At 39.1% G+C, this 27407-nt stretch overlaps 1 protein-coding gene across 1 annotated transcript; it reads right to left on the minus strand.

Annotated features, from left to right (window-relative positions):
* Positions 1 to 6421: 6421 nt before the first annotated feature.
* On the minus strand, positions 6422 to 27059 carry atg5 (ATG5 autophagy related 5 homolog (S. cerevisiae)). Its single transcript, XM_046876447.1, has 8 exons — positions 26833 to 27059; positions 24522 to 24675; positions 23490 to 23617; positions 22697 to 22775; positions 21951 to 22113; positions 20394 to 20488; positions 15169 to 15286; positions 6422 to 7921 (listed from the first exon to the last, which is right to left on the minus strand). The coding sequence occupies exons 2-8, from the start codon at positions 24627 to 24629 to the stop codon at positions 7785 to 7787; spliced, it is 828 nt and encodes a 275-aa protein (XP_046732403.1). The 5' UTR covers positions 24630 to 24675; positions 26833 to 27059; the 3' UTR covers positions 6422 to 7784.
* Between the last annotated feature and the right edge of the window lie 348 nt (positions 27060 to 27407).

Below are 27407 nucleotides of genomic sequence, written 5' to 3' on the forward strand. Positions count from 1 at the left end.
TGCATTTCTTGTCATTTCTATCCATATATATATATATATATATATATATATATATATATATATATATATATATATATATATACATACATACATACAGTATGTATATATATATATATATATATATATATATATATATATATATATATATATATATATATATATATATATATATATATATATATATTTTTTTTTTATATGCTCCATTCTCTTGCAAATTCAAGTGTGCAATTTTAGCCATATTTTCTGCCACTCTATAATGTACGAGAGCAATTCTTAGTTTGATTTGATTTGAAAACACTGAAACGAATCATGGAATTCATCTTCTTACTCAGCATTTTCACTTTGCCTTTGCACCGACACACTGTTCTCTTTCCAATATCTTATTATTACTACTGGGGAAATGATACATTCATACGTGAACACAGAAGGTTCCACAGCTCCAGTAATCATGACCAAAAATTTGGAGACGAGGCGAACAGCTGCTTTCTGGCTGAGAATATGCCCTCTAAAGTTCGGCTTAGTGACCTATGGGATCTGTATGCTGTACATTTCATCAGACCAGAAAATGCAATTATAGCAATCATTGATTCTTTTTTCTATAAAAGATAAAGGAGTCTGGCAAAAGTTGTTCTTTTAACCTGGAGGAAGAGGTAACTCAGTGGTTAAGGCTCTGGGTGACTGTTTGGAAAGTTGGGGGTTCAAGTCATGGTATTGCCAAGGTGCTGCTGTTCGGCCATTGATGTTGTAGGGTAGCTCTATAATGGCTGACCCCAGCTTCCTAACATTGACGGGATATGTAAAGAATAAAATGTACTCCGCTGTAATGTAGGTGATGAGTATAAAGCACCTTAGTTTTTAGATTTTTTTTGTTGCCATAGTAACAACTTAAGTTTTGTGAAAAAGTCTTCAGTGCCAGTGTTTTGTAGTAATTAGAGGTCAAGCTGTAACCAAATATTAAGACTTTTTAAAACAGTCCTTTGTTTTATAAAAAAAAAAAAAAAAGATAATTTGTTTGTCTTATAAACATCAACAGAGCAGATAAAAGAGGAAATCTGAGGAAATGACTGTTTATAGCTGCTGTGATGTGAAGAAACTCACTTGTTTCATCAACGTTCCGCAACATTAAACGTTACTATAAACAGCTTAAAAGTATTATAGTTTAATAACAAAATTGACAGGAGTGACTTCACTTTTTCACTTTACGCAGGAACCCTCTGATTATTAGTTCTTTTCCTATTACCGCATACCTCCGAGCACCTACAAAGAGACGAGAACTACTTTCACAAATCTGTTTAGATTCTGATGGTGACTGCATTTCTAAAAGCATGTATTACTATCTAACTAACAATTACAAATCACCAACTGCGTTCCCGTTGCCAACACCACGAGGTGATGCTTGTTCTCACACCCACCCCTGTCCTGTGTTGACACAAACATCTTTTTTTTTCCCTCAAAGAATGCTCGTCTTTCAGGACGCCTGAGAAATTTCCGGAAAACAGCCACTGCAAATGGCACTTACGGTAAACAGACGTTGCACCAAAGAATTTTTAAACACAGAATGACACAGTACAATCAACAGTGACTCAAGAAGACCCAGGGGGCCTTTCTGTAATGAGCCACCCATGCATCCCCATCAGGCCTGAAGTGTGGCCATACGTATTAAAGAAGAAACAGATGGGAAACAGGCTCAGAAACGATGTGGGGGGGGATTTCAGGACATCCGTCCCCGACAAAGCCTTTGCATTTAACTAGGCCTGTATAAATGTATGATAAAGGCTATGGTTCAAAACAAAGCAATTTGGACTTGAAAAGGGAAACAAACAGGTTCTTTCCATGGTGCTCAGTGGTTAAGATGAGCAGAAATTTGTGCAGTCAAGTCTCATCCCAACCAAGCTGCCATGCAAAATCAAGTTTACCAAATGTTTGGGAAGTGGTAGTTTAAAGGTAAAATTAAATCCCTGCACCACCAAGGTGCATATGCAGGGACTTTAAATAAAGACCCTTAACCCTCAACTGCTCTGTGTATACTTTTTTTCGGCTTCTCCCATCAGGGATCGCCACAGCAGATCATCCGCATGTTTGATTTGGCACATGTTTTTACGCTGGATGCCCTTCCTAACACAACCCTCCCCATTTATCCGGGCTTGGGAACGGCACTTTAAGAGTGGCTGGGGTTGGTTCCCTGCCCAGGAATCGACCACCAGGGACCCCTCAACTGCTCTTTGTATAAATAATATAATCGGAAGTCACTCTGAATAAAGGTGTCTGCCAAATGCTTGGGAAGTGGTAGTTTGTGGGATAAGATGCTGGACATCTGCTCAAAGATTGTGAGATCAAATCCCTGCACCACCAAGCCAACAATGCTGAGCCCTTGAGCAAGGCCCCTAAGCCTCAACTTCTCTGCATATAAATGAAAAAATTGAAGGTCACTCTAGAAAAAGGTTTCTGCCAAACGTTTGGGAAGTGGTAGCTCGTAGGTAAAATACTCTTCGTCTGATCTAAAGACCGTGAGATCGAATCCATGTACCACCAAACTGCCAATGCTGGGCCCTTGAGCAAGGTATTTAACTCCTCAACTGCTCTTGGTATAAATGAGATCATTGGAAGTCACTCTGGATAAAGGTGCCTGCCAAATACTTGGAAAGCGGTAGTTCGTAGGTAAGGTGCTGGACTTCTAATCGAAACATTGTGAGATAAAAAACCTACACAACCAAGCTATCAATGCTGGGCCCTTGAGCAAGGCCCTCAATTCTAATAATAAAATCATTTTTAATCTTTGTCATCAATTTTTCTACAAAATATGGAATAAGTTTATTATTGTATTATTATACAAGATCCACAAACTGGAATATATTGCTATCCAAGTGACCGAGACGCATAAATCATGATTCTTCGAGTCTCACGCACAATTTGTTGGCCAATTTGGCTGGTCATCGTTTTACATGAGTTTACTGCGAATTCTAGAGCAACAAATGTAACCCCAAGCAAATATAACCAGCTACTGTATTAGCATATTGGGTGAAAGAGCACATCGTGTCTTTCCGATATTAAATGCAGCAAATATTAACAGCTGAGTAAATAATTAGTGTCGATGACGTTTCTGCTTTCTGCAGAAGCCGTCTCAGAGGCAATACATGTTGATAATTGTGGTCGAGGTGTAATGCGTCACTGGCGGGTTTTGAGCGAGTTGCCTCGCACAGTCATGACTCATTCGCCCCGTTCGATCATTTCATACATTGTCATTTGCTTAGGAATTTGGAATTTAAGATTTAGTCCTAAACATTTCTTTCGCGCACACTGAACAAGTGGGCGATTTTCGAATCCCCTCCGAATTCACAAGACTTTTTTTTTTGTTTTGTTTGTGTGTTCTTTAGACAAGCTCCAAACAAATGTATGTTGCACCATGAATGCATGAAAAAGTTAGCTATTTAAGCAAACATCTTGGCTGACTTGTTGCATTGGTGGGCAAAGACTAGAGCAATGAATGCATTTCATTTTGGTTTCTCAAAAGAAACAGCTCAATAAACATGTGCATGCATCAGCCTTGCAGAAAACATCAGCTAAATCAGAAAGAACTAACGTGACTTCCGTTTTCATGTAAAATGTACACGTCAGGTGTCAGGTCATGAATTATCTGTGATAATAGGATTTCATCATTTCCTTCCCGGTCCCACCAGCAGCAACACTGGCGGCAGCAGCAGCATGAGTCAGTAAAACCACCAAATAAGAGAGGAAACACGTGCCCTTTCAAATACGAGCATTTCTTTCTAAGTACGACGTGTTTTTTTTATTTACTGTAATAAAGAGCATGTTTTGTAAGTCGAAGATTCTCTTACGCTTGGTCACAGCAGGAGCCGGGGTTTGCTTCACGTTACAGGACAAACTGCCAAGCGTACTTCTTCCGGTGGCTCACGACCGTTCGAAAACACGCAGCGGTTTTATATCGCGCTCAAAAGCGACTTTCAATTACTCGCTAAATCGTTCCAGTTGTTTTTTTCCTGCTCTGGCTGGGGAATTTAGATTCTTCCATTTTCACCTATGCCAAGATTTGTGTTATTTCTTTGTACAACAAATTACAGTCTTCCTTTTTTTTTTTTTTTTTTTTTTTCCTCTTCACAGCCAGCCAGGAGCCACAAACCACACATCCAGCCTGCTAAACAGGCAAACAAGTACACACACATAATACACTCTCTCTTTCACACACACACAAACACACAATGAATGCAAGAAGTGTTTATTTTAACCAGAGGCCATAGTATTTTGTTTTCGTCTCCCAGCTGCAGGACTTCAGATACACTTTTTGCTGTGTAGAACCCGAGGAACGGGAGTGATAACGACTCGTGGGCAGGAGAAGAAGGGGCTCTAAACAAAGAGCGAACCAAATTGCAAGAACGTGAATGAAGAGGCCTCTTGGTCTGTCCTCTGGTCTAAGTGATCACAGTGTCTCAGAACCCCTCAGCACCTGCCAATTAGGGGCCCGGGTTAATGACAGGTTAGCTCTGGCCAAGTGGTAGGGAGGGAGATGGGGGGTAAAATGAAAGGGAGCAGAAAGGAGCAGGGAGAGTTTGTTGTTTGTCCTTTAGGTTGTCCAAGCTTCACTGAGCTACTCCTGTCCAGGTGTATAGGAAGCATGGGAAGCCAAGGGAGGACAGAGGGGAAAGTTCTTCTAACACCTCATATAAGTTCACAGGCCATGCCTGGGTTATGGACTTCCAGACATCTCGGTTTTGCTTTTACACTCCAAAATTGGTGGATGACAGCAAACAGGGTGCAGCACACACACACACACACACACACACACACACACAGGCTGACCTGAGGCCTACCCACTTAATCATTATGTGAACTTCAAAGAGCGTTTCCGGGATAAAAGCGCCATAAGTCTCCTTGGCTCGCGCAGGAAGCAACGAGGCGGGTCGAGAAAAGGCACGGTGCAGAATGTACGGACACCTACGAGAGCGAAGAGGAATGACAGGAGAGAGGAAGAGAAGGAGGAGACGGCGCCCTCTGATCTCCTTTAGTGACGGCTTTACAGGAATGAGAGAGAGCAAGGCCAGGACAGCGTTACTTAATGAACTCATGACGAGGACCTTTGATGTCCAGTACAGCAAAAAAAAAAAAAAAAAAAAAAAAGAAAAAAAAAAAAGAAAAAGAACACCCCCACTCCCTTTCACACACACACTCATCTTCTCTAGCTGGAAGAGTGAACCATGCTCATATTTTCCCACAGCAATGACAGAGAAAGGGAAAGAGAGAGAGGAAATTATGGAGTAAGTTTAGATAGAGAATGACTTTCATGAAAGATATTCTTTGATTTTTTTTTTCTCCAGCTTCTGCTGCCGGTTTTCACTCACTGTTTTTCAGCATTCAATTATCAGTATTTCGATCATATGAACAAAAGGATAAGCTCTCGTTAATTCAGTTATTGAGCTACACAAAAGATATAAGCGAGACAAACCAAAATCCTTACACTACTCGATCAGGTCCTTTTGGCGGATTCGTTTATTAAAACTAACCGACCCAAGTGTGTCCAACGCGACAAAATATTTATCGCCGCCAAGTTCAGCACAGGACCAAAAACATACAGGAAAATCACACTGCTTCTTAAACCACAGCAACAAGTCTGACAGACATCACTGAACACTGGATGTGGTTTGAGGCAGATATTTATAGAACTGATTTAGGCAAAAACTGACTTGTTAGCACTTGGCAGCGCAGAACTAAAGAACCAAATGTCAAACGCCAAGTATTTCCGTAAGGTAAGTGAGAACAACATATTTTTTTTACTTTATTTTTAAAAAAAATCTTTTTTTCTTTATCTACACAAAATCTTTCCCCAAGAAAAATAAGAATTGTATACATTTTTGCTACTGTACCTTCTGTTTTTACACACAAGTAATCAATTGAAGACAAAAGAGCTAGTTACAAAATAGTTTTAATTATATAGGAAGCTTTTTTTTTTTTTTTTTTAAAGTAGCAAAAGTGAGAAAAGCAAGATGGCGCATTGGGGGGGAAAAAAAGACAAAGACAGAAAAATTAATCTCCTCACAATTGTTCTAAAGAAAATGTGTAGATGTCAGTATCATTGCACACATCTAAAATTCAGTTACAAACAAACAAAAAAAACCCCCATAAAAAACAAAAACAAAAAAATCTCCCGACGTGCACATTTCAAACCCCCAGGTCTCGCAGTCGGTTTACTGAGAAGTGACCTGGTGTGGTTTAAGTATTCGCTCTCCCCATCTGTCTGAGAGTGTACACTCACTTATTCCTATAAGCGAATAATCACTCTCAGCTGCTAATCGTCTGCTCCCCGCTCCATCCTCCTCCGTCATGTCCCCTCCGAACCAAATAAACACAAACAAATGTTGCCAGTCTAAACAGTTCTGTCTAGAGGCTGTATAAATCAGAGCTGTTTAAATATTGTGCTGTATCGGTTTTAATGTCACGTTTCATACTTCTGTATATTTACTGATCTTCCAATCACATAACGCTGTTCTCTTGATAGACATCCTGTGTTTTAACGACAACAGATTGACAACAAGATTGTTTTCTGAATTAAAAAAAACAAAAACAAAACAAGAGGACACCCATAATCACGTCTTTATACAGATTATTCGTACGTTAGAACAATTTGAATTAGAGTTCATTATTAAATTCAATTGTCTGAATGACACCAGGCTAAGACACAGCAATTTTGCAATCACAGTTCGCTCCCAAAGCCATAATGCCATTTGTGATTTTTACACGTTTTTCGATCCCCTGCATGCACTTGTACCCTGTTGGTGAACTTCCCAGCATAGGGACAATGGATTTAACAGATTAAGCGGTTCCTGATAATAAACTCAGCATTGAAGGAAGCTCTAAATGAATCAGTAGTGAGCTAATACTGAAATGTACATCCTCATTCTGCAGGATTGCAGGCATCCTTGGGAAACGAGTGGCGGAGCTTAAAGTACATATGATTATCCGATATAAAAAAAAACAAAAAAAAAACACGTCATACGACATCGATATAATTCAGGGAGACTTTTGGAAGTGCGGTCGTCTTCGGTTTTCTTTCCTATTTTTTTTTAGAAGCAGTGGGCCAAGAGCTCTCTTGTTTTATAGGCTTGCTAATAGACGTATCATAATTTTCCATAGTGCCGGCCTGCTTTCCACAAAGTTTTGTCTACACGTTATAAAATCAAGTCTAGCTCTTAAATGTTGCACTTAAACATTAGTGCCTAAGATTTTAATATTAAAATCGTTTTTTTATTTTTTTTGAGCACCGTACTGAAACAAAGGCCGAAACGTAAGAAAGCTTTGACCCCGTTTACCCAGGGATACCTGTCTCTAAGCAAAACCAGGGGGAAAATCAGGAGTGTGCCTCATCACGCTGGTGGGAACATAAGGCAAAGAGAGAAAAAGAGAAATGCATTCCAGAGAGATAAAAAAGAATGAGTCAGCTTAGTAAATGTGAAGAAAAAATAAACAATGGCAATATTTCTGAGCAGTCTGTTGTTACTAGTAGGCTAATCTGTTACATAAAAACACCAAGGTAATACCTGGATATTAAGACAGTAAAAGGTGTTATTTACATTCCTATGGCATGCATAAGACAAGAACAAGATTTCCATTCCACCAAATCTCGGAGCAGTGGGTGTGGCAGGCCAGGGAGACGAATGTGAATGCAGGAAGTTTGATAAAAAAAAAAGAAAGTGAATACACTCTTTCCGAAGGGTCCCCCATGAATGACGGGAGCAGCACAGTCCTTTATCGGGCCACGTGGGCAGGTTCAGGGTTCAGTCGCTTGGCGCCGGTACGATGCAGATGTGCAGGAAGTTGTCTGGATGGCTCAGGTGCTCACTCAGCCACTGAATGGGCGTCTCGAAGAGCGGCTCGATGCCGTGGATCACCACTTGGTATTTCTTCGGATCATCTATTACGGTAGGAGAAGGAGAGGGAGAGAGAGAGAGAGGAGAGAGAGAGAGAGTTGTTGGATGAACGGATGAACTGCGAGTGACTTATCAGCCTGTCGTCAATGAAGTGTCCATTTGACTCCTTTTCTAAATGTGCCTGCAAGTCCTCAATCCATCATTTTGCCCTGTACAACAGGAGGGCACTCAGGGGTTCAAATGGTCACAGACAAGGACTAATGAGTTCTCCTTTGCTCCAGTGAGTCTGTGCATGTGCATTTCTTCATGTATCACAATTGAACCGTTTGCCTTATGAACAAGAAAACTGCTATAATTTTTAGAGTTCCATGAATTTCGGTGCTGGTGGACAGTAAGCCCTTGACCACATATCTCAAATTTGTGCCAAAAAAAAAAAAATCTGGCTCTAAAGGGTAAGTTTATGAATAGCTGCACTGTTTGTGCTGGAAAGCGTACAACAGCCACTGTCTCTCCATCATCTTTTACTCATGCTGGAAAGTAGGGGGCGACTGCTGGAGGCAGGAACATTAGCCTGCTGACCTACGGGAAGGAGGTGAGGTTAAGTAGCTAATGCAGCAGGGGGAGAGCAAAACGCCGCCTCAGCCACCGACACGTACACTGGATGACCCTATCCTGCTGTTGACCCGGACTGTGATCTGCTCCAGCTTGATTTGGACGATTCAGGAAGCATCCTGTACATTCTCCTGCTACAGTTTCCAACGAGGATACAGAAACTAAGCAGCTCCGGAACAATCCTACACAGCTCTGAGACGGGTTTCCGACAAACTACACGACTGATAATGACGTGGCTAAATTATGGCAGCATTTTTATTTCTAGCATGAATTGAATTGAAAATGTATGTTTTCCCACAAGCATTTCCAATATTCAATCCAGTTCACATTTGACCAAAAAAGATTTATCCGAAACCAAACTTGTGATTCTAAATCACCAGATTTTGGACAAAAAGCTAGAAATGTTAATGACTAATATTCTCCTTTCTTGCCTATTTTTAAAATGTACTGCCATTATACGGACACTGCATTATTATATTGTAATGGATATGATACAGTGTATGCTGAGTCGACAGCAATGTAGAATCAGCCATAAAAAAATTTTCTCCTTCTTCTACGGCAGCCTGTAATTAACACCCGGATCCCACCACCCACTCATGCACATCATGCTTTGGTAATCAGACTCCATCAATCAACTCGTGACAACTTTTAGCTACAAGCCATGCATTGGGCCCGGGGTTAACGCCAGGGCATGGAAAGCGCGAACAACGAAGACAACGCGCATGGGACAAAGTTTTGGCGGCGGGCTCCGGGAGGCCACACCCTATGGTCCACTCATACCAAACTTCGATTTTGGTGTAAAGCGAAAGGCGGAGCTACAGCAACACATTATGACTAAACATCCTGACTGTTTTAATCCCGACTCTGCTGCAAAACTAAAACGTGTGTACACATCATAACAAGATAACCGTTATAAGGGCGGTTTGGCCGTTAAAACATGGCCCAACACTGAGACAAGAAAGGTTCAAAGGAAGTAAAACAACGAAGAGCGAAAACAAAAACAAAACAAAAAACTATTGAATGGATATTTGCAATAACCTTTACAGATGTTATTTTTCAACCTAAAAAAAAAAAAGGTCATTTATGGCATGTCGAAAAATCAGTCTATCTCGCTGGATGGGTTGAAAAAACGGAGGTGAACAGACTCCTTCTCAGACAGAGAAAGTAACAGGAACCTTTCACGTAATGGTTTGCAATCGTCAAACCACAATACCTGAAAAATGAGAGTAAAAGTTAAAGGTTAACAGCTTTTCTCTTGTAGTGAACCCTCACAATTTTTTCTCTCGGAGGGTGGGTACCTTCCCCTCAAACACTCTCAGTATGACACCAATGGGGAATTCAGTGACAGTAAAGAAACAACACGATCATACAGTGGATCCTAAAGTAAGCACAGACACCTATTAATGTTCCCACACATATCACTTCCATCTGCGATTTCCTCGTGGAGCGTTTGAAGAATTTTTTTAGTTTAGACTGATATATTTCCAATGTGAAACCTGACCAGAGTTCCAAGGTGAAATAAAAGTGTTTTAAATGACTGGTCTTTGTAAATATGAAACCAAACTGTGATTTGAGTTGTATTTAAACTCCCTCCGTCGCAATCCCCCTCCTTCCATCTGTTGGGTTTATGGTGTCTATTTGCTTTAATATCGTTTATATTGATAGTAAGTGATTCATTTGCCTTTAGAACCTGTTTTATTCTGGTTTGGGACATGGTGGATCCAGAACATATGCTAGGAAACGAGGTAGGAATATGGGATGTTTGGTTATCTCAGCGAACCACTGACACACATCAACACCTAGGGGCAATGCGGTATAACCAAGCCACCTACTGACAGGTTTTTAAGAGGAGGTAGAAACCGGAGAGCTCAGAGGAAAGACAGAGAACATGGGGGAACATGCCGAGAAAATCCACCCCGACAGTAACCCAAGCTCAGAATCAATGTTGGAGCTGTGAGGAAACACCGCTACATGGCAATCAATTTTTAGAACTGCGTTGTTCCATCGAGTAAGCGAGTATCAGTAGCTTTACTGAAATCACGTACTCACTCCGACACATGTTAGGAGTCATCATTTGTTTTTGTTTTTTTTGTTTTTCGATCTCCCTGTTATTTTCGCGTGTAAGACTACACAGCACCGGGTGTTAAAACAATCAGGTCAAAGCTAATTAAGTCATCGGAGCTTCTTTTCTACCCACCAGTTTCTTTTCTATACATTCTGAAACTGGTAACATTAAAACCCAATAAAAATGGGTCCAATGATACAAGCAAAACTCGACTGAGTAGCAATACAGTTCTCAGTATTGGAAACCACAATACTGCGAGGGTGGATGAAGGTTTGTGATTTCACAACACCTGTTGATTGCGTTTATGCGACAAGTGACTGGTGACACCGCCAAACAGGAAACCTGAAAACCAGCTCTGAGAGATGTGGCATCAGCGCTCCATTTACTGTAGAAACGGGAGTGTGGTCGCATCGGTTCACACTAAACGCGAGTACGCTCGGACGGAAGAACGCAGATTTCCCTTCATTAGTAAGCTTTCTGAAGGTTTCAGCGTTTTACGACCTAGCTAAAATTATACGTCGATCGTCTTCTATACAGGCTTGTACCTGGAATGCATTGACAAGCACGAACACCTCCAGTTCTACTGAACAGCCTTACTACTTGTTTATCAAAGTTTTCTTGCTTACAAGCAGAACAGACATAACAGAACTGAAACCTGAAGTCATGGAGTACAGAGTACAGAGATGAGCCGGCAACACAAAAGCAGATAATCTGGAAGTAAGTCATGGTTATTCCTTCAGCAATTTACTTGGAGAACCTGGCCTTTTCGGAAGTCTCTTTAGAAAATATGGATAATTTGATGTTATAAGCATTTGCATTAACCTTGGACGGATTTGCCCCTATTTACAGACATCTGTCTATTCAAACCTACAGCTAAAGCCAAACCAGTAGGCTTGGAATATGCTAGCTCATAGAGTCACAAAGCATTGAATGCTTACAGTTTATGATGTGTAAGCATTATCGGTTCTGAGTATTCAATGGAGCAGTTTTCAGCCTCCACCCTCCTATAAGGTTAATTACAAGTGTAATTAAAAACATTGACATGTCTCCTTCCGGGTGAACTTCTCACCTGCTATTGGACCTACAGGTAGCTAGATATAACAAACTATAAATATGTGCTAAAATTTTAGTATGAGCCGAAGAAACATTTTCCACACACTGTTTTGGAACACTTCTGCACGTTTCCATTGCCGAGAAGGCGGTTCCATGGCAGAAAAAAAAATATAGCTCCACCCCAGCTATATAAACTTGTTGAACTGGAACCTTAGGACCAGTCACATCAGGGAGCAGGTGCAGTGCAGAGGTGGGAAACTGTAGCATAATCAGAAAAGACTTTCTGAACAACGACAGTGTTTGTAGTCAGTAACAAAAAAACAGAAAACAAAAAAAATCCTGAAAATAAATAAAGAAATAAAAATAAACACGTAGCAAGAAATCCATTACACCATCTTTCGTTTCTCAAGTCTGTGGAAACTCATTGGTGGTTTTGCGATAGACTTTATTTTCCCCCAGGCCCAGTACATTCTGGAACCTCAATGTGAACCATTTGAATAGCAATTCAGGATCAGTCTTGTTGTCAATTTTGGAGATATGCCAACACAAAGAAAAAGAAAGAAATCATTTAAAGTAAAAATATATATATATATACAGTACAGACCAAAAGTTTGGACACACCTTCTCATTCAAAGAGTTTTCTTTATTTTCATGACTATGAAAATTGTAGATTCACACTGAAGGCATCAAAACTATGAATTAACACGTGGAATTATATACATAACAAAAAAGTGTGAAACAACTGAAAATATGTCATATTGTAGGATCTTCAAAGTAGCCACCTTTTGCTTAGATTACTGCTTTGCACACTCTTGGCATTCTCTTGATGCCTACTTTGAAGAACCTACAATATGACATATTTTCAGTTCACTTTTTTGTTATGTATATAATTCCACATGTTAATTCATAGTTTTGATGCCTTCAGTGTGACTCATGAAAATAAAGAAAACTGGTATGTCCAAACCTTTGGTCTGTACTGTATATATAATATATATATAAACTTTGTCTGTACTGTATATATATATATATATATATATATATATATATATATATATATATATATATATATATATATATATATATATATTTTTTTTATTATTTTTAATTATATATATATATATATATATATATATATATATATATATATATAATATTTTCTTTATAAACAAAAAAACCCTGCAGTTTTCAGTATGACTGAAAGAAGGACCATAAAACGATCCATATGGCCAAAATGTTCGCACTTCATCAAACAGTGAATATTGTGACAAACTGGATTATTAAACAATTTCTAATGAACACTGCAACTATGTATATTCATCAGAGGTTTTGCCTGTTTGCTTTGTTTTTATAAATACAATATAATGTTTTGTCTTTCAAGTGTGTTTCTATCATTTAAACCACCTACAATCAATATATATATATATATATATATATATATATATATATATATATATATATATATATATATATATATATATATACACACACACACACACACACACACACACACACAATTATATAAATATAATTATATTATTATTAAGTGAATAAAAAACTACTAAAAATGTAAATGATTAATAAAAAAATAAATGCTGTAGTTTTGGAAATAAAACAAAATAAAACATATTATGGAACATATAAAGTGTGTGATGAAAACATCTGGAAATACTAAATATATAATTATTTCAAATTGAAAAAAATAAAAAATAAAAACATTTATACATTTTTTAAAATATAGATATTAATACAAATAGATCCTAAAAAAAAAGATATTCTTATAAAGCACTACTTTTAGAGAATTCACTCCGACAAGCTCTTCATTCATTAAATCCAGATGCTAATCATAAATGAGAAAATAAATAAATAAATAAATAAATAAAAAGGTCTCAGAAGAGCAGAAGTTTTAACTGCTTTTCCTTGCTGTGCCTTGAGGTTGCTGTTGATACACACAGTGCGCTGCGGTCGAGTGCTGCAGAGCCGAAAAGGCCAAACATTACATGTTCTAGCTCAAGCATGGCCAACACTTTATTTGTTCAAACCACAATTCCTCATTTCTGGCCATTTACACGGCCCGAGAGGTCGAGCTGTACGAGCTGAACGCGAACACAGCGTTTATGATGGGACGCCGGGGAAGCCACAGAATTTCGGAATAAACCTGACTTGTTTATTCCAGGCCGTAATGCTTTTCTAAGAGTGACCCCTTTCCATTGCCATGGTCTAAGATGATCAATGAAATGCTCCGCGTGGCAAACTGGAATGCCCCGTCTTTGTGACACACACTCAGCCTGAGAGATCTGAAACACAGCACGCTCTTAGTGAGAAGATAGTTACAGTGTGGAGAGGTGGGTTGGCCAGCTGTAGGTTTCCCCACTAACAGCGTAGGCTGATGTGAAGGTCTGATGGGCGGGGGCTTTTCTGAGCAAATCATTTATTTGAAATAATACCACCATTGCTCAGTTTCTAAGAGGATGGTTAAAAATATTTTAAAATAAAACAAAAATATTGAACTGTTCCGACTGACTTGTACAGAGTGGGGATTTCTCAACTCTCGAAGCTTGTTGACGTTCTGAAATCTCACACGTTGTTAAAGCGTAGGAGACGGCGGTGTGCTCTCGGCTCGGCTGCGTGCCTCTGCCTATCCGCTTACAAACTGCTTACAGCCAAATGAATAGAGCGCTCTTTTGTGTCTGAGGCCAGATGCTAATTAACAGCGATTGCTGATCTTAGGATTGGTGGGCGAAGAGCATTCTTGGCCCCGGTCTTGCTGTTTTCGTCGTGGGAATCCCCGGCTAAATTGGCCCAGTGTGTTGTACTAAGTCATCCTTGAGGTTTTGCTGACATCAAAGCTTTTCCATGAACTATATATATAAAAACGTACGGGAAAGGATCGGTTGACCATTTATCACCAGAAAATACTGCAGTTCTTCTTAACGTTAGGCGTAAGAGTCGCATAACAGCCTAGGTTTGTGCAGTGTGTGTAAGCCAGAATTTTTTTTTTCCTCTCTGATCTAAACACGCCGACATATCTGCGTCTCCATCTCTTTAACGTGGAAGTGAAGGAACCCAAACAAACAGCAAAGACACTTTCACTTTAATGCCACCGATGGGTGAAAAGGAGTGTGTGTGTGTATGTGTGTGTGTGTAGTGGTCCCATTACTTTCATGTGCCGTCTCAGATAAGAGGACAATGGCAGCGAGGAGCACAGCGCCCGCAGGTGGGACAGCCTGCATGGTGGAACGCATCTGACTTCCTCTGAGGAGAAAGCCACCCAGCTCCTGTTTTGGCTGTGCCCCTTATTCATACCTCCCTGCCTCTTTTTCTCGTTCCTTCTGTTTTCTTCTTCCTCACCCCTCTTTGTCACGCATATCTCTAATCTGTGGATTAAATCGCACGAGGGCTGCTGCACAATAAGAATGAAGACGCTTTTGGATGATTCTTTGAACTTCCTGTTAAACACAACATCTTCGGAAAGAGAACGTTTACCATCCAAAATCTGTGTGTGTGTGTGTGTGTGTGTGTGTGTGTGTGTGTGTGTGGATGCATTTTACTATGAAGACCTACCATCCTGGGATATGACATCAGGCACCAGCTCTTTGAGCAGATCTCCCAGGGTCAGAGCGTGGCCTTCGGAAGAAACGGGCCGGAACAGCTTCTGAATGGACGGCCTATCGCTCAGCGTCTACAGCAGACAAACAAATAGGCGGTTGTGAACTTAAATGCTTCCAGCAGCTCTCTTTATTTTAACACAACACGTCGGTTCTCCATATCCTTTCAGAAATGTAAACAGAGACATACAGTGACAAAGGAAAAAGGTGGCAAATCAAAAAGAAAAAAAATGCCAAATCACGGAGATTAACAAAGACTTTCGAATGTAGAAGCTCCCAAAACAGCAATTTATAATAAACTCCTTGCTCTGTAAGAATAAATGAAAAATAAATGATCAAAGCAGATCTAACATAGTTTTCTTGTGTTCATCAAATAACAGCAGCCCATGTTATAGTTCTCACTGTGAAAAATGGAGAGAGCAAGTCCACTTCATTACCACCATGGAGAATATTCAACTGTCAGCCAGGGGATGTAATTGTAGTCAGGTAGTTTTGGGTACGTAAATTAACCATAGCTGGTCTGCAATGCAAAAACGACACTATCCTATATCCTATCCTACGATTATCCTATACTTCAAAGCAATGCCTGTCAATCTGCCTACAATGCAGGGATGTTATAGCAAAAGAAGGAGGAGGAGGAGGAACAACCTGTCTGGAGACTAATGATACCTTCTCGTCCTGACTGGATAGATGTTGGTGGTCCAGATTACAGAGACGTGGATGTTCCATCATTAAGCAGACAATTTAGTGACGTTGCCAGAACACTAGGATCCAAACATCAGATTTAAGTAATATTTAGTCTGATCTAATGTGAAGATATTTCCTTTATAGCTAATGCCTGTGGCCATCCAACTATATAACTCCTCCCTCTGAGTGATGATCAGCTGATAATATAGATATATAATATAGATATAGTTAAAGATATAGTTATAATCGCAGAAGATGCTTGATGAGTTCAAAAAGAAGATTCCAGGACACATTCCAGAAGTGGCAGGAACGCTGGGAGCGCTGTATTGATGTGCAAGGGGACTATTTTGAAGCTGATAGGTGTGTAAACTGTAGATAAATAAAGTACTTTCTTGTAAACAGAGCAATGTTTACCTCGTATAATGCTAATATCTTGTGCAATAATTTCAGTGCATTAAATAAAACTGTAACATGTGCAATAACTGGTATAACTATCATTGTAGTCTGTCTTTTCTGCCATCGGTTTCACTGATGCCACACTTTTTATTTCACTACATATACAAGTTAATATGTATATTTATTTCAAATTACTTCACCTTAACTTTACCGTGAGCAACTGCAACCCGACAATTTTCCGAGTGGATCAATAAAGTATAAAAGTGTAAATATTCACATTTACACCTCATTACATGCAGCTCATAAAAAAAATAAAAATAAAAAAAATTGGGCATTTAGTTTCCAAATCAGTAATTAGCTTCCCATTATTTGGCAAAGTCATAGGGGAAAATGATGAACTATTTGCGGATTTATGAGCATACAGATGTGCCAGATCCACCCCCGGCTGCAGGCTGAGCGGGAAGCTGGGGATCCCCACATCATCGTGACTGGGCGTGTGTTATCCAGCTTCATGCTAGCAACGTGTAATGACTAAACAGAGTTTAGCAATGTTTGCATGAGAAGTGGGTTGTGTTAGACTCAGGGATCCACGAAGGCAAAATTATTTTTTTTTAAATCAACGAATCAAAAATAAAAGAAAAACAACTCTAGGACAACCCAAATAAACAAACACTGAACAAAACTAAATATTAAAACGAGGCTAAAACTGTGTACTGAGCCGGTAAAGGAAGAGTGTACATCAGTTATGAAATTTGTATGATCAGTAGAAAGCATATTTGCATACACAGGAGGAGAGAGGATACATTTTCATGTCGATTAGTTTTTCAGTTAGAGAGACTATTTATTAAACTGAACTTTATGACAGCTGGCTTAACTTACAGACTGTATTTATTTGCATTGAAAGCCGCTCGGTGCAATCAAACGAGAACTAAAAAGCCTGGTTGGAAATAGAAATAATATTAATCTTTTTCTTCTTTTGGCTTCTCCCATTAGGGGTCACCACAGCGGATCATCCGTCTCCATACCTCCTGTCCTCTACATCTGCCTCTTTCACACCAACTCCCTGTATGTCTTCCCTCACCACATCCATAAACCTTCTCCTTGGTCTTCCTCTTTTCCTCCTTCCTGGTGGCTCCATCCTCAGAATTCTCCTACCGATATACCCCATGTTCCTCCTCTGCACATGTCCAAACCATCTCAATCTCACCTCCCTCACCTTGTCTCCAAAATGTCCTACATGTGATGTCCCTCTAATATTCATTTCTAATCCTGTCCATCATCATCACTCACAATAAAAACCTCAACATCTTCAGCTCTGCTACCTCCAGCTTCACCTTCTGTCTTTTACTCACTGCCACTGTCTCTAAACCATACAACTAATAATAATAATAAAAACAGTTTCTTCCATGCAAGGCCTTTCTTTTTGATCCCCGAGGTGTTGAATGCTGGATAAGGTTCAGGTTTTTCGCCCTGGTTTCACATGCAGTCAGCGACCGACAATGTCAAACAGCTGGTTGACAAACAATACAAGCCAACGATGTGAAATGGTGTGAAAAGGAAACCGGTGACATGCACGGCTCAGGTGTTTCAGCTGTAACTAAAATCCCCGAGCTCCAGGAAGAGAAGGTGGATCAGGATGCGTCGTTGCGAGATCGCCTTACCAGAAAACCTGACTCACCGGGCGAGTTAGCGGCAACTTGCGTGCGATTAGCTGCAGGGCCCGAGCAGGGAGAGTGCGATAAGTGACAGCTACTTTGATGCATTTTTAAAGCGCCACAATCAATTATTAAGGACGATACCGGCGTAGAGGTCTGCTAATACTGATGAGAAGTGTGATACCGTGTGTGTGCAGACACTTTCTTTTCAGTTCCCAGACACATAAGCTGGCAAGAGACCACACAGCCAATGAAGCATTGTTGGTCTTTATCCGAACACAAGAGTGCAGGGCAGGGGTACGCTTCCAACTGACCCTTTTCCACTAAGTAAAGATTCAGCTTTCGCTTAAAGGTGCTAATCTGGAAATTTACTTCGAGCTGTGACCTATCTGCTATCGAGCTGTATCCTAATCATGTGCCCCCCACAGATTGTACTGTAAACATCAAGAAAATCCAAAGATATTTATCTCTAGCAGGTAAGCGTTTTTAAATGCGAAATTCAATTTGCATGTTCGTTAAGCAATTGGTGTAAATATTTTTGCTCCGAGTAAAAAGTAAACCTTGATTTTTGAAGTGGAAGCCATTTCACGTCACCAAATATCAAGTGACAACTTGGAAACATTCCCCAAGTCAGAAGGTTCCAATGAATGAACAGGCAATAATCATTTTAAAGCAAAAAAAATTAATCCATAAAAAAAAAACCTTCTATTCTGATTACTCTAATCTCTCATATTGCCTCTAAAAAAAAAGTTAAATGTAAAGAGAAGTTTCTAACTACGGTTAAACTACAGCTTGGATGATTTGGATCGATGCTCTGCCAACAATTGAAATAAACGGATTAAACAATCACAGCTTTATGGATAATTTAAAATGTATTACTATCAATTACTGTTGATTATCATTTTAGGGCAGACAACAGTTCTCTTTATTCTATGCAAATCTGGAATGACTCGGTGCAGTGACAACAAATAAATGTCTCAACTGTGATTTATGTACATGTTTACAGTGCATTCTATACAAACTGGCTATTAAAATGTCATATTAAATATCATTTTTAAAAAAACCCCGTACAGACCCACTGCTTGCGACGGGTGTGACTTGTTGCTTGTTAGTTCAAAATATAAACTCGGTTGAGCGTGAACCCTACTACACCTTGAATTTAAAACCACATGTAGCTGTTTACTGAATCTCGAATGTACAGTACCAGTCAAGAGATTGGACACACCTTCTCTTTCAGTGTTTTTTCTTTTCTTTCGTTTTTTAATTTTTTTTATTTTCAACATTGCATCAGAGGACCTGCCCTCCACATTCACCCAATTTAAATCATACTGAGGATGGTTTGAGTGTGAAGGAAAAGCAGCTGACAAGTACTCAATACCTCAGGGAACTCCTTCAGGATTGTTGGAAAGCCATTCCTACTGTCTACGTTCTGAATTTGATAAGAGATTTGATAAGAGAAAGTAGAAAGAAAGTAAGCAGGAAGCAAATTAGACAAGATTAAAACTGCAATGAAGCCCTGGTATAAAAAAAAAAAAAAAAAAAAATAGCCATTTTTTAAAGACTTGACACACTTGTTTACTTTTCTTGTCCAAATAACATGAGTCAGCCGGAGACATTTGGGTTAAGTATGCTGGAGGACCTGGCAACAATGTGGAGGATTATCGTTAAATTGAACTTGAAAGTATAAAAACGTCAAGAAAACCAGCTTCACATACTGAAAAAAAAATTTGCTACTTGTAAATGTTGGATTTCTTTAAAAATATTAAATGCAGTTTATTTTAAATTTTTTTGCATAATTACTTAATACATTATTAACGGTTCCTGGTAACTCAAATGATGTAAGCTTCTAAGAAAGGATGTACAAACAAATGAACACCCAGATCTACTTGCTGAAAAACAGACAAATTAGAGGATTTTTAGACCTTATTGAGATTTATACATATTCTTTTGTAACTGTAATAAACCAGAAGCGCTACATCCTGAAACTGCCGGACTGCTACACCTGTAACGGCAGGTGAACTGGTTCTATTTGGAGCGCTCAAAGCAAGTACACATTAAGGAATAAATAACCGAAGCACAATTCTACTTTAAAGGTTTTCCAGTATTGTTAGAAGACTGTCTGCAATTCGCTCTTCACTCATTGACCGTTCTCTCCAGGGACTCTTGAACATCAGAAAGGAATACAAAAGAATAAACATACACCAGATGTCCTAAATCAAACACCAGCTTTCTAGACACAGAAGCTTATTCCTGGCGTAAATAATTCCATCAGTGATGATTTCCTGTTCAATAAATGCTACAGGTTTTCTGTAGCTCCCCGACCAACAAACTGCAAAAAACACAAACGAGAGCGCCATCTACTGGCAAAGTGTGGACTGCAGCATACAAAAACGTGTGTGTCAGGCTGGGGATAAAACGCACTTCAGAACAAAATGCAAATTACCTGGTATATCCTGAAGGGAATATAGCGAAAGCCACCATCCTCGGTTGGATATTCCATTAGTTTGCGGTTAATGGCCCAGAACTGGTCAAATTTATCTGCAGAAAAATATTTTTAATCATGAATTAGTTGCAGGTTAAAATACAACACCCAAAAACTTAATATCAACAAATTCTTAGTTTTTCCTCAGAATTGACATGCAACTGCTGAGTGGACGGTCATAACCAATGTTTTCTTCAAACTCTCGACAAAGTTTATCATTTTCCAAAAAATTCATAAATAAATAAAAATTGTGTCCTAAAGCATTTTACCCCTCTAACCCCATAGCAATCTGCAAGAAACTAAATATTTTTTAGAAAAAAAATATTTTACATGTACAGTATTGTTTCAGCAACCATTTTATTATATTACAAACTGCTTTTCATCCTCCTGGATGTGGTATTCACCAGAGCTGCACAGGTTGTTGCTGGGATCCTCTTTCACTCCTTCATAACGACATGGATGTTAGACGCATGGAGCTTGTCCACATTCTGCTTGAGGATCCCCACAGGTGCTCGATAGGGTTCAGGTCTGGAGACATACTTGGCCACTCCATCACCTTCAGCAAGGCAAGGCAGTTGTCATCTCAGTGGTGTGTTTGGGGTCGATTTCATGTTGGAAAACTGACGTTCGGCCCAGTTTCTATAGGAAGGGCTTCGTGTTCTGCTTTAGAATGTCACAGTACATGTTGGAAAACATGTTCCCCTCAATGAACCACAGCTCCACAGTACCAGCAGCACTCATGCAGCCCCAGACCATGATGCTAACACCAATTTTAAATGAATTATGTTTTTTTTCCCACCAGACAAACGATTACAGACGTATATTTTTCTAAATAAAATTGTTACATCTCCACTGGTAAGTACTTGTGAAATTACTATAAAAATAAAATAAAAAAATATGTATGTTCTGTTCACACAACCAGCACTACTGTCAGAACTCTGACCAATCAGAATCGAGTGCTTCGTAAGATTTTATAACGTACAAAACCGTACGCCAAAAATCACCAGAAGTGTATTCAGTGTTATTCTATTTATTTATTTATTGACCGTTTATAACACTGCAGCTGGTGAACGCAGGAAATACCAGTGATAGGTCTCAGCTGGTGATTTTAGTTACATTCCAAGGCCTGCTACTGTAACTTTCACTCCTTTTCCTGTCCTGGTTTCCCTCCTATCTGTTCATCCTGTTGTTTAGAGCCATGCGAGGTCAGTCCTTACAAAAAGCTGTCTCGCTAACCATCACGACAACAGTTGCATCCTGAAACTCGAATTGGCCCCTTTCACTTTCCATTGTGAGTATTTTCATCATAAAATAAGATACCAAGCTGTTTCTGTTTTCCCTCGCGTGTCACGCTTTATCTCTCCGGGTCTCGGGGCCGAGTTTCGGCTCTGCTGTGCAGGTCTTTGCTTCATTACTTGTGCCTTTTTTTTTTTTTTAAAGGAAGTAAAAGAAAAAATTGGTGCTATAAAAACGCTATCGGAATCGATGTGAAGTTACTACTGAAGTTGCGTGACTCACCGTTCTGCAGGCCCATCCACAGCTGCTTGTGATCTTTCTTCTGCATGTCGTTGATGACCTGGCCCTTGTGCTTAAATGCGTCTGCTTCTTTAATGGTGGACATAAAATGGGCTTCAATCAAGGCGCTTGATGAGCAGCGGAGCAAGTCTCGATCGGGAAAATGCTGGGATACACATCATGTAAAAATATGAATCATCTAACAACATTTTTTTAAATCAATTATTTACTAGTATTCGAATTGAGAAGTGACAGGTCAGTGGATAAGATGTTGAACTTCTGAGGGTAATGGGTTCAAATCCCAACACTACCAAGCTGCCAATGCTGGGCCCTTGAGCAAGGCCCTTAACACTCAATTGCTCAGCTGTATAAATAAGATAAATAAGTCGTCTTCCAAATGCCATAAATGTAAATGCATGGACAAAAAGACAGGAGGCGGAGCTGGAGGTGGCAAGATTGAAGATGGATGAACGAAGATGAACAGTAATAAAAAAAAATTAAAAAAAAAGAGTTTGTTAGAGGGACCATGCAGGTAGGACTATTTTGGAGATTATGATGCGGTAATATAATGCTGAGGATCGAGCAGTCAGGCAGAAGAAAAGGAGGAGTTTTATGGATGTAGTGAGGGAAGACATGCAGGTGGTTGGTTTGAAAGCGGCAGATGAAGAGAACGGAGATGGATGATCTGCTGTGGCGACCCCTAATGTAAACGGACTAAAGAAGCAGGCAAGTATGAGCAGATCACGTACCTTAAAGTGCACAGTGATGCTCCAGGGTAAAGCTGTATTTGAAGCGTGGAGATCGAATAATACTCCGATTGGACAGTGCCTTTAAAAAGACAAATAGACACTTAAATCCAAACAGAATTTATATAACTGAAGTGGAACAGGAACAGCTACTCAAAGAAAAAACAGAAATTGACTATAATATTGCACTCTTATTTGCACTACCATGTTATTTGCCTTAAAATCTCATTCTAAAATTTGGCTCTATATAATCAATCACCTGATGGTCATTGGCAATTTCTGCCTCATTTCTCTGCACAATGCACACCATTTCATTTGCACTAACATGTTCTCATATTTGCACATATAGAATATAATATTGTATGTACACATTGCATATTCTTGGCCCTGTTCTTGTTCTCTACACAACGACAATCCATCCTAATAGTATGAAACGTGGTGTGTGGCGCCTCCTTGTGGCGGACTAGTAAAAGTGTTATATCTATAATAGTATCTTCTTTAGGTTGCTCCCATTAGGGGTCGGCACAGGGGATCATTCGTCTCCATATCCATAACCATACAGTGAGACCACACAATATCGCAGGTCTCACCACAGTCCTATAAACTTTCCCTTTCACTCTTGCAGACACTCTTCTATCACAATATCTATATTAGTATAACTGACGTAAATATTTTCCTAACACTCCACATTGTTTCTGCAGGTTTCGCAAAGTCAGATGTACCACCATTAAGAATGAAATTTAAAGTCAAGTTTATTTCTATAGCGCTTGACCTGGAACGACTTCGAGTGACTTACCATTTCAGAGGCGTGCCTTCATATTCAAACCACATTTCCTCGACATCTTCAGCTTTTACGACTTTCAGAAAGTGCTTCTTGACTTTGTCGGTCACCAGCATCAGATAACTGACCCTCGGAAGGAGGAGCTGCAGAAAGAAACAATCAGTTACGGCTAATCGTGAACGATTGGATAATAGTAGTTGCACAATTAGTTTGAATAAAGCATACGGAGTAGGGTGATGACAAGCGATATGGTATTTTTTACTTTTCAGAAGACGTCACAATATTAAAAATACTTCAAACTGAAATTTGTAGCTCAGAATAAAGTTCAACTTAACAATATAAAGGTTTAAGATCTTTAAACTTGCTGTTTTACCTCAAATCCACAAGGCAAGTTAAACCGTCTTAACACTCACACTCTCTAGATTAGATTTTTTATCATCAATGCAGATTAAAAAATGGCATAATGCTGGTAATAAGGAAATCTTTCACCTGCAGCAACAACCAGATTTGGAGAAGAACAATTAAGAGAATATGTGCAACAAGTGACTTTTTTTTTCAGTATTTATTATCTCAATAAATATTCCAGAAATATGACCTTTTTTTTGTCATATCGCAATTTTGGAATACTGAAAATGATCTGATCATTTTTTACCACCACCATGATCCTCAATTTGTTTTTATCTCACTTGCCACTAAACTAGCAACCTGATTGGCCGACTTAATGCCAACAGTACCTTTGATATTTTTGACAAAGACAATAACCTTATAAACATTAGACCAGTGTAAAGACATCACTGTAAAGTGAAAGTCAAGTTTTTCTTAAGGTAAGAAACTTATCTTAGAATAATTTCAAATGGGAAGTAGGAATAAAAAATAAAAAAAAAAGTTTTATATTTAAGCTAAAAAAAAAATGTGTATACTAAAACTGAGGTCGATTTGATTTCAATGTAAAGATTCCTGAATGTGATGCCTGCTCATGTTCATGTTCCTGTAGAGGGTCAGTGAATCATCAATCTCCATTTTATACAGAATGTTTGTGATTCTCACATAAAACGGTTCTGCTTCTCTGTCTGTGACTTCGTCCGGATAAAGTGTGAAGCATGCCGGTATCCTGCCGTACCATACATCCCGAAGTACATCTTTGTCATCTGCCATTATCGCAGTCCTTCACGTGACACATATGATATGTTCAGGTTTAACACTGTTGACAAAAAAAAAGACTTTCTTTACAAACAAAACAAAAAAAAACACAGAACATGGCTTACTGCTTCACGTGCTATTAATCATGACAGATTGTCCAGCACACATAAAAAAATAAAACTACAGATGAACATCTACTCAGAGGTGTTGTGAAGCATGTACAACCAAACCTTTTCACTTTTAATCAAGTTTTAAGGTCTTTAAACAGAGCAGTTGATCATGATTTAATATGCAGATAAACATCAGTGGAAGAATGGATGTAGGGCCGGAGGGGGTTCACGAGTTTAAACGGTTTTTGAATATTTTTGATCACGTGAACCACAAAAGTGGAAACAAAACATGCTGACGGAAACTGTCATATAACTGCATTGCATTCTGGACCTTTCCATCGAGCATCACTACTACTTTCACTCTAGATTTCTCTCGACGTCAGACTGCGGGGAAACTTTGTAGGCAAATCCCCCTCTGTATAAATGTCATTGGTTGTGATTTCAGCAGGGCAACCACACAACCACTAACTTCTGACTTGAACACTGAAATTATGTGTGTGTGTGTGTGTGTGTGTGTGTGTGTGTGTGTGTATATATATATATATATATATATATATATATATATATATATATATATATATATATATATATGGAACACAGTTTCATGTCCCAGGTCCAAGACTGGACACCACTCCAAGACTGAGCACAGCAACAAGACACAATGTAGTTCTGCTGCATCAGCAAAGTCTCTACCTGGCAAAGATTTCAAAGCAGATATGCTGTTTAAGCTATTTTGAAGGAGCATAAATAAACAAGCAAAGTTGAGGAACAAAGATGAAGTCTTTGGTCATCTAAGGACACTTAATGTAGCAGATGAAAGACATGTCATCCATACTTCCCTTTGACATCAGCAAAGAATTGGTGGAAACCAGTGGGACCCAGTCTGACCAGAAGTGATCATGGAAGATTTGAGGCCAAAAGGTCATACCTCGACATTTAAACAAAGCTAAGAGACCCGACTATGCACAAAAACAGAAACTGGGGAGCAGGTGCTCTGGACAGAGAAGTTGAAATCTGAACTATTTGGCTGCAGCAGGAGCAAATTGCTGAAGGACCGAATGATGAATGTGTGAAGCATGGTGGTGGTTTCTTGCAAGCTTGGAGCTGCATTTCTGAAAATGGAGATTTGGTCAGGATTAATAGTGTCCTCAATGCTGAGATATACAGGAAGATACTTCTCAATCATGCAGAACCTTCAAGGAGGTGTCTGATTGTTCCTAAATGTATTCTGCAGAAAAACACCAACAGCCGATGTCACTAAGAACTATCTTCAGCGTAAGGAAGATACAAGGTGACCCGGAAGTAATAGTTTTGGCCCCCATGGAGTCGTGATCGCAACCTCTACGAGTCTGTCTGGGGTTTACAAGAGACAGAAGGATTTTAGAAGCCTACATCCACAGAAGATCAGTGGTTAGTTTTCCAAGATGGAGTTTGGAACAACCTTCCTGGTGAGTTCCTTCAAAAACTGTGTGCAAGTGTATCTGGAAGAATCGATGCTGTTTGGCAGAAAAAAGGGTGATCACACCGAATACTGATTCGATTTAGATTTCTTTTCTGTTTATTTACTTTCTATAATAAAGAATATAATATATATCATAATAATACTAATGATAATGATCAGAGCAATAATAATAATAATAATAATAATAATAACATACGAAAACACAGACAAATGAGCAAACACTCAATATTTAAACGACTATATTCGTCAATAAAATGCCAACTTGAGGCAATTTAATTATGAAATTTATGAATTATGGCTTTTTTCCCCTCTTTTTGATTTTTCTCAGGAATGTAGAACAGGTAGGTGTGGCAGTGACAGGTGAAGCTAAGCGCCGCTAGTTAGCTTTCATTAGCTATAGTTATATTATTATAAAAGTAAAACTATATACAATGTTATTTATTTGTCTAAGAATTATAAGTTAAAATGGATAAGACCTGTTCGGGTTATGTTCTGTCTGGTTAGCTTTAATGACTAGCGGCTAACCAGCGCGCTAACTTCACTCCCAGTCCCTGAAGGATTAACGCTAATTTTAATCGCCTTTGTTTTACAAAATGATTATACAAAAACTGTAAACGGGGCTAATAAAAATGTACGGCATATTTACCTTAAAAACAAACCCCGAACCGCTCTGCGTTCACCGTGAAGGATTTAACTATGCTAAGCTAAAGCGAAGCACCGAATGCTAGCTAATACATTGGCAGTGAAGTGTCAGGATTAGTCCCAAAGGTATGTCCCAAATTGCGTCACAATCCCTAACAAGCGCACTACAAAGGGCGCATCAAACACAGCGCTTCGCTCACTACGTAGTCCGATCAGAAACGATTTTGAAATAAGCCTTAGTTTCACTTCTTTTCCTTCTTCTTCTTCGCCGAAAGTTTTAGTAGCGTCCATATAGGGTTGTTGTAATACCGCCACCTAGAGGACGAACATATTCGCTTATTCATCTTACTGACTGCTTATATAAAATAAAACACCATTCATTTATTCATCCACTTATCTCACTCATTCTCACCCATTCATTCACTCCCTCCTTCATGCATTCATCCATCCATCTATCTATCCATCCACCCATCCATTCACCAATTTATTTACTTATTCGCCTTATTGTCTGTTTACATAATAGAACACCATCCCTCCATTGATCCATTCATCCATCCATCAATTAATTCATTCAATCAT

This window comes from Silurus meridionalis, chromosome 20 (assembly GCF_014805685.1).
Source record: "Silurus meridionalis isolate SWU-2019-XX chromosome 20, ASM1480568v1, whole genome shotgun sequence".
Taxonomy (NCBI): Eukaryota; Metazoa; Chordata; class Actinopteri; order Siluriformes; family Siluridae; genus Silurus; species Silurus meridionalis.

Bases quoted from the DNA above. Each gene is read 5' to 3' on its own strand.
- atg5 (XM_046876447.1), bottom strand. From the start codon at position 24,629: ATGGCAGATGACAAAGATGTACTTCGGGATGTATGGTACGGCAGGATA. The intron at 20,489-21,950 runs GTGAGTCACGCA...ATTTTTCTGCAG, and splicing joins GTGGATGGGCCTGCAGAACG to ATAAATTTGACCAGTTCTGG. The intron at 7,922-15,168 runs GTAGGTCTTCAT...CTACCGTAATAG, and splicing joins TGATGTCATATCCCAGGATG to ATGATCCGAAGAAATACCAA.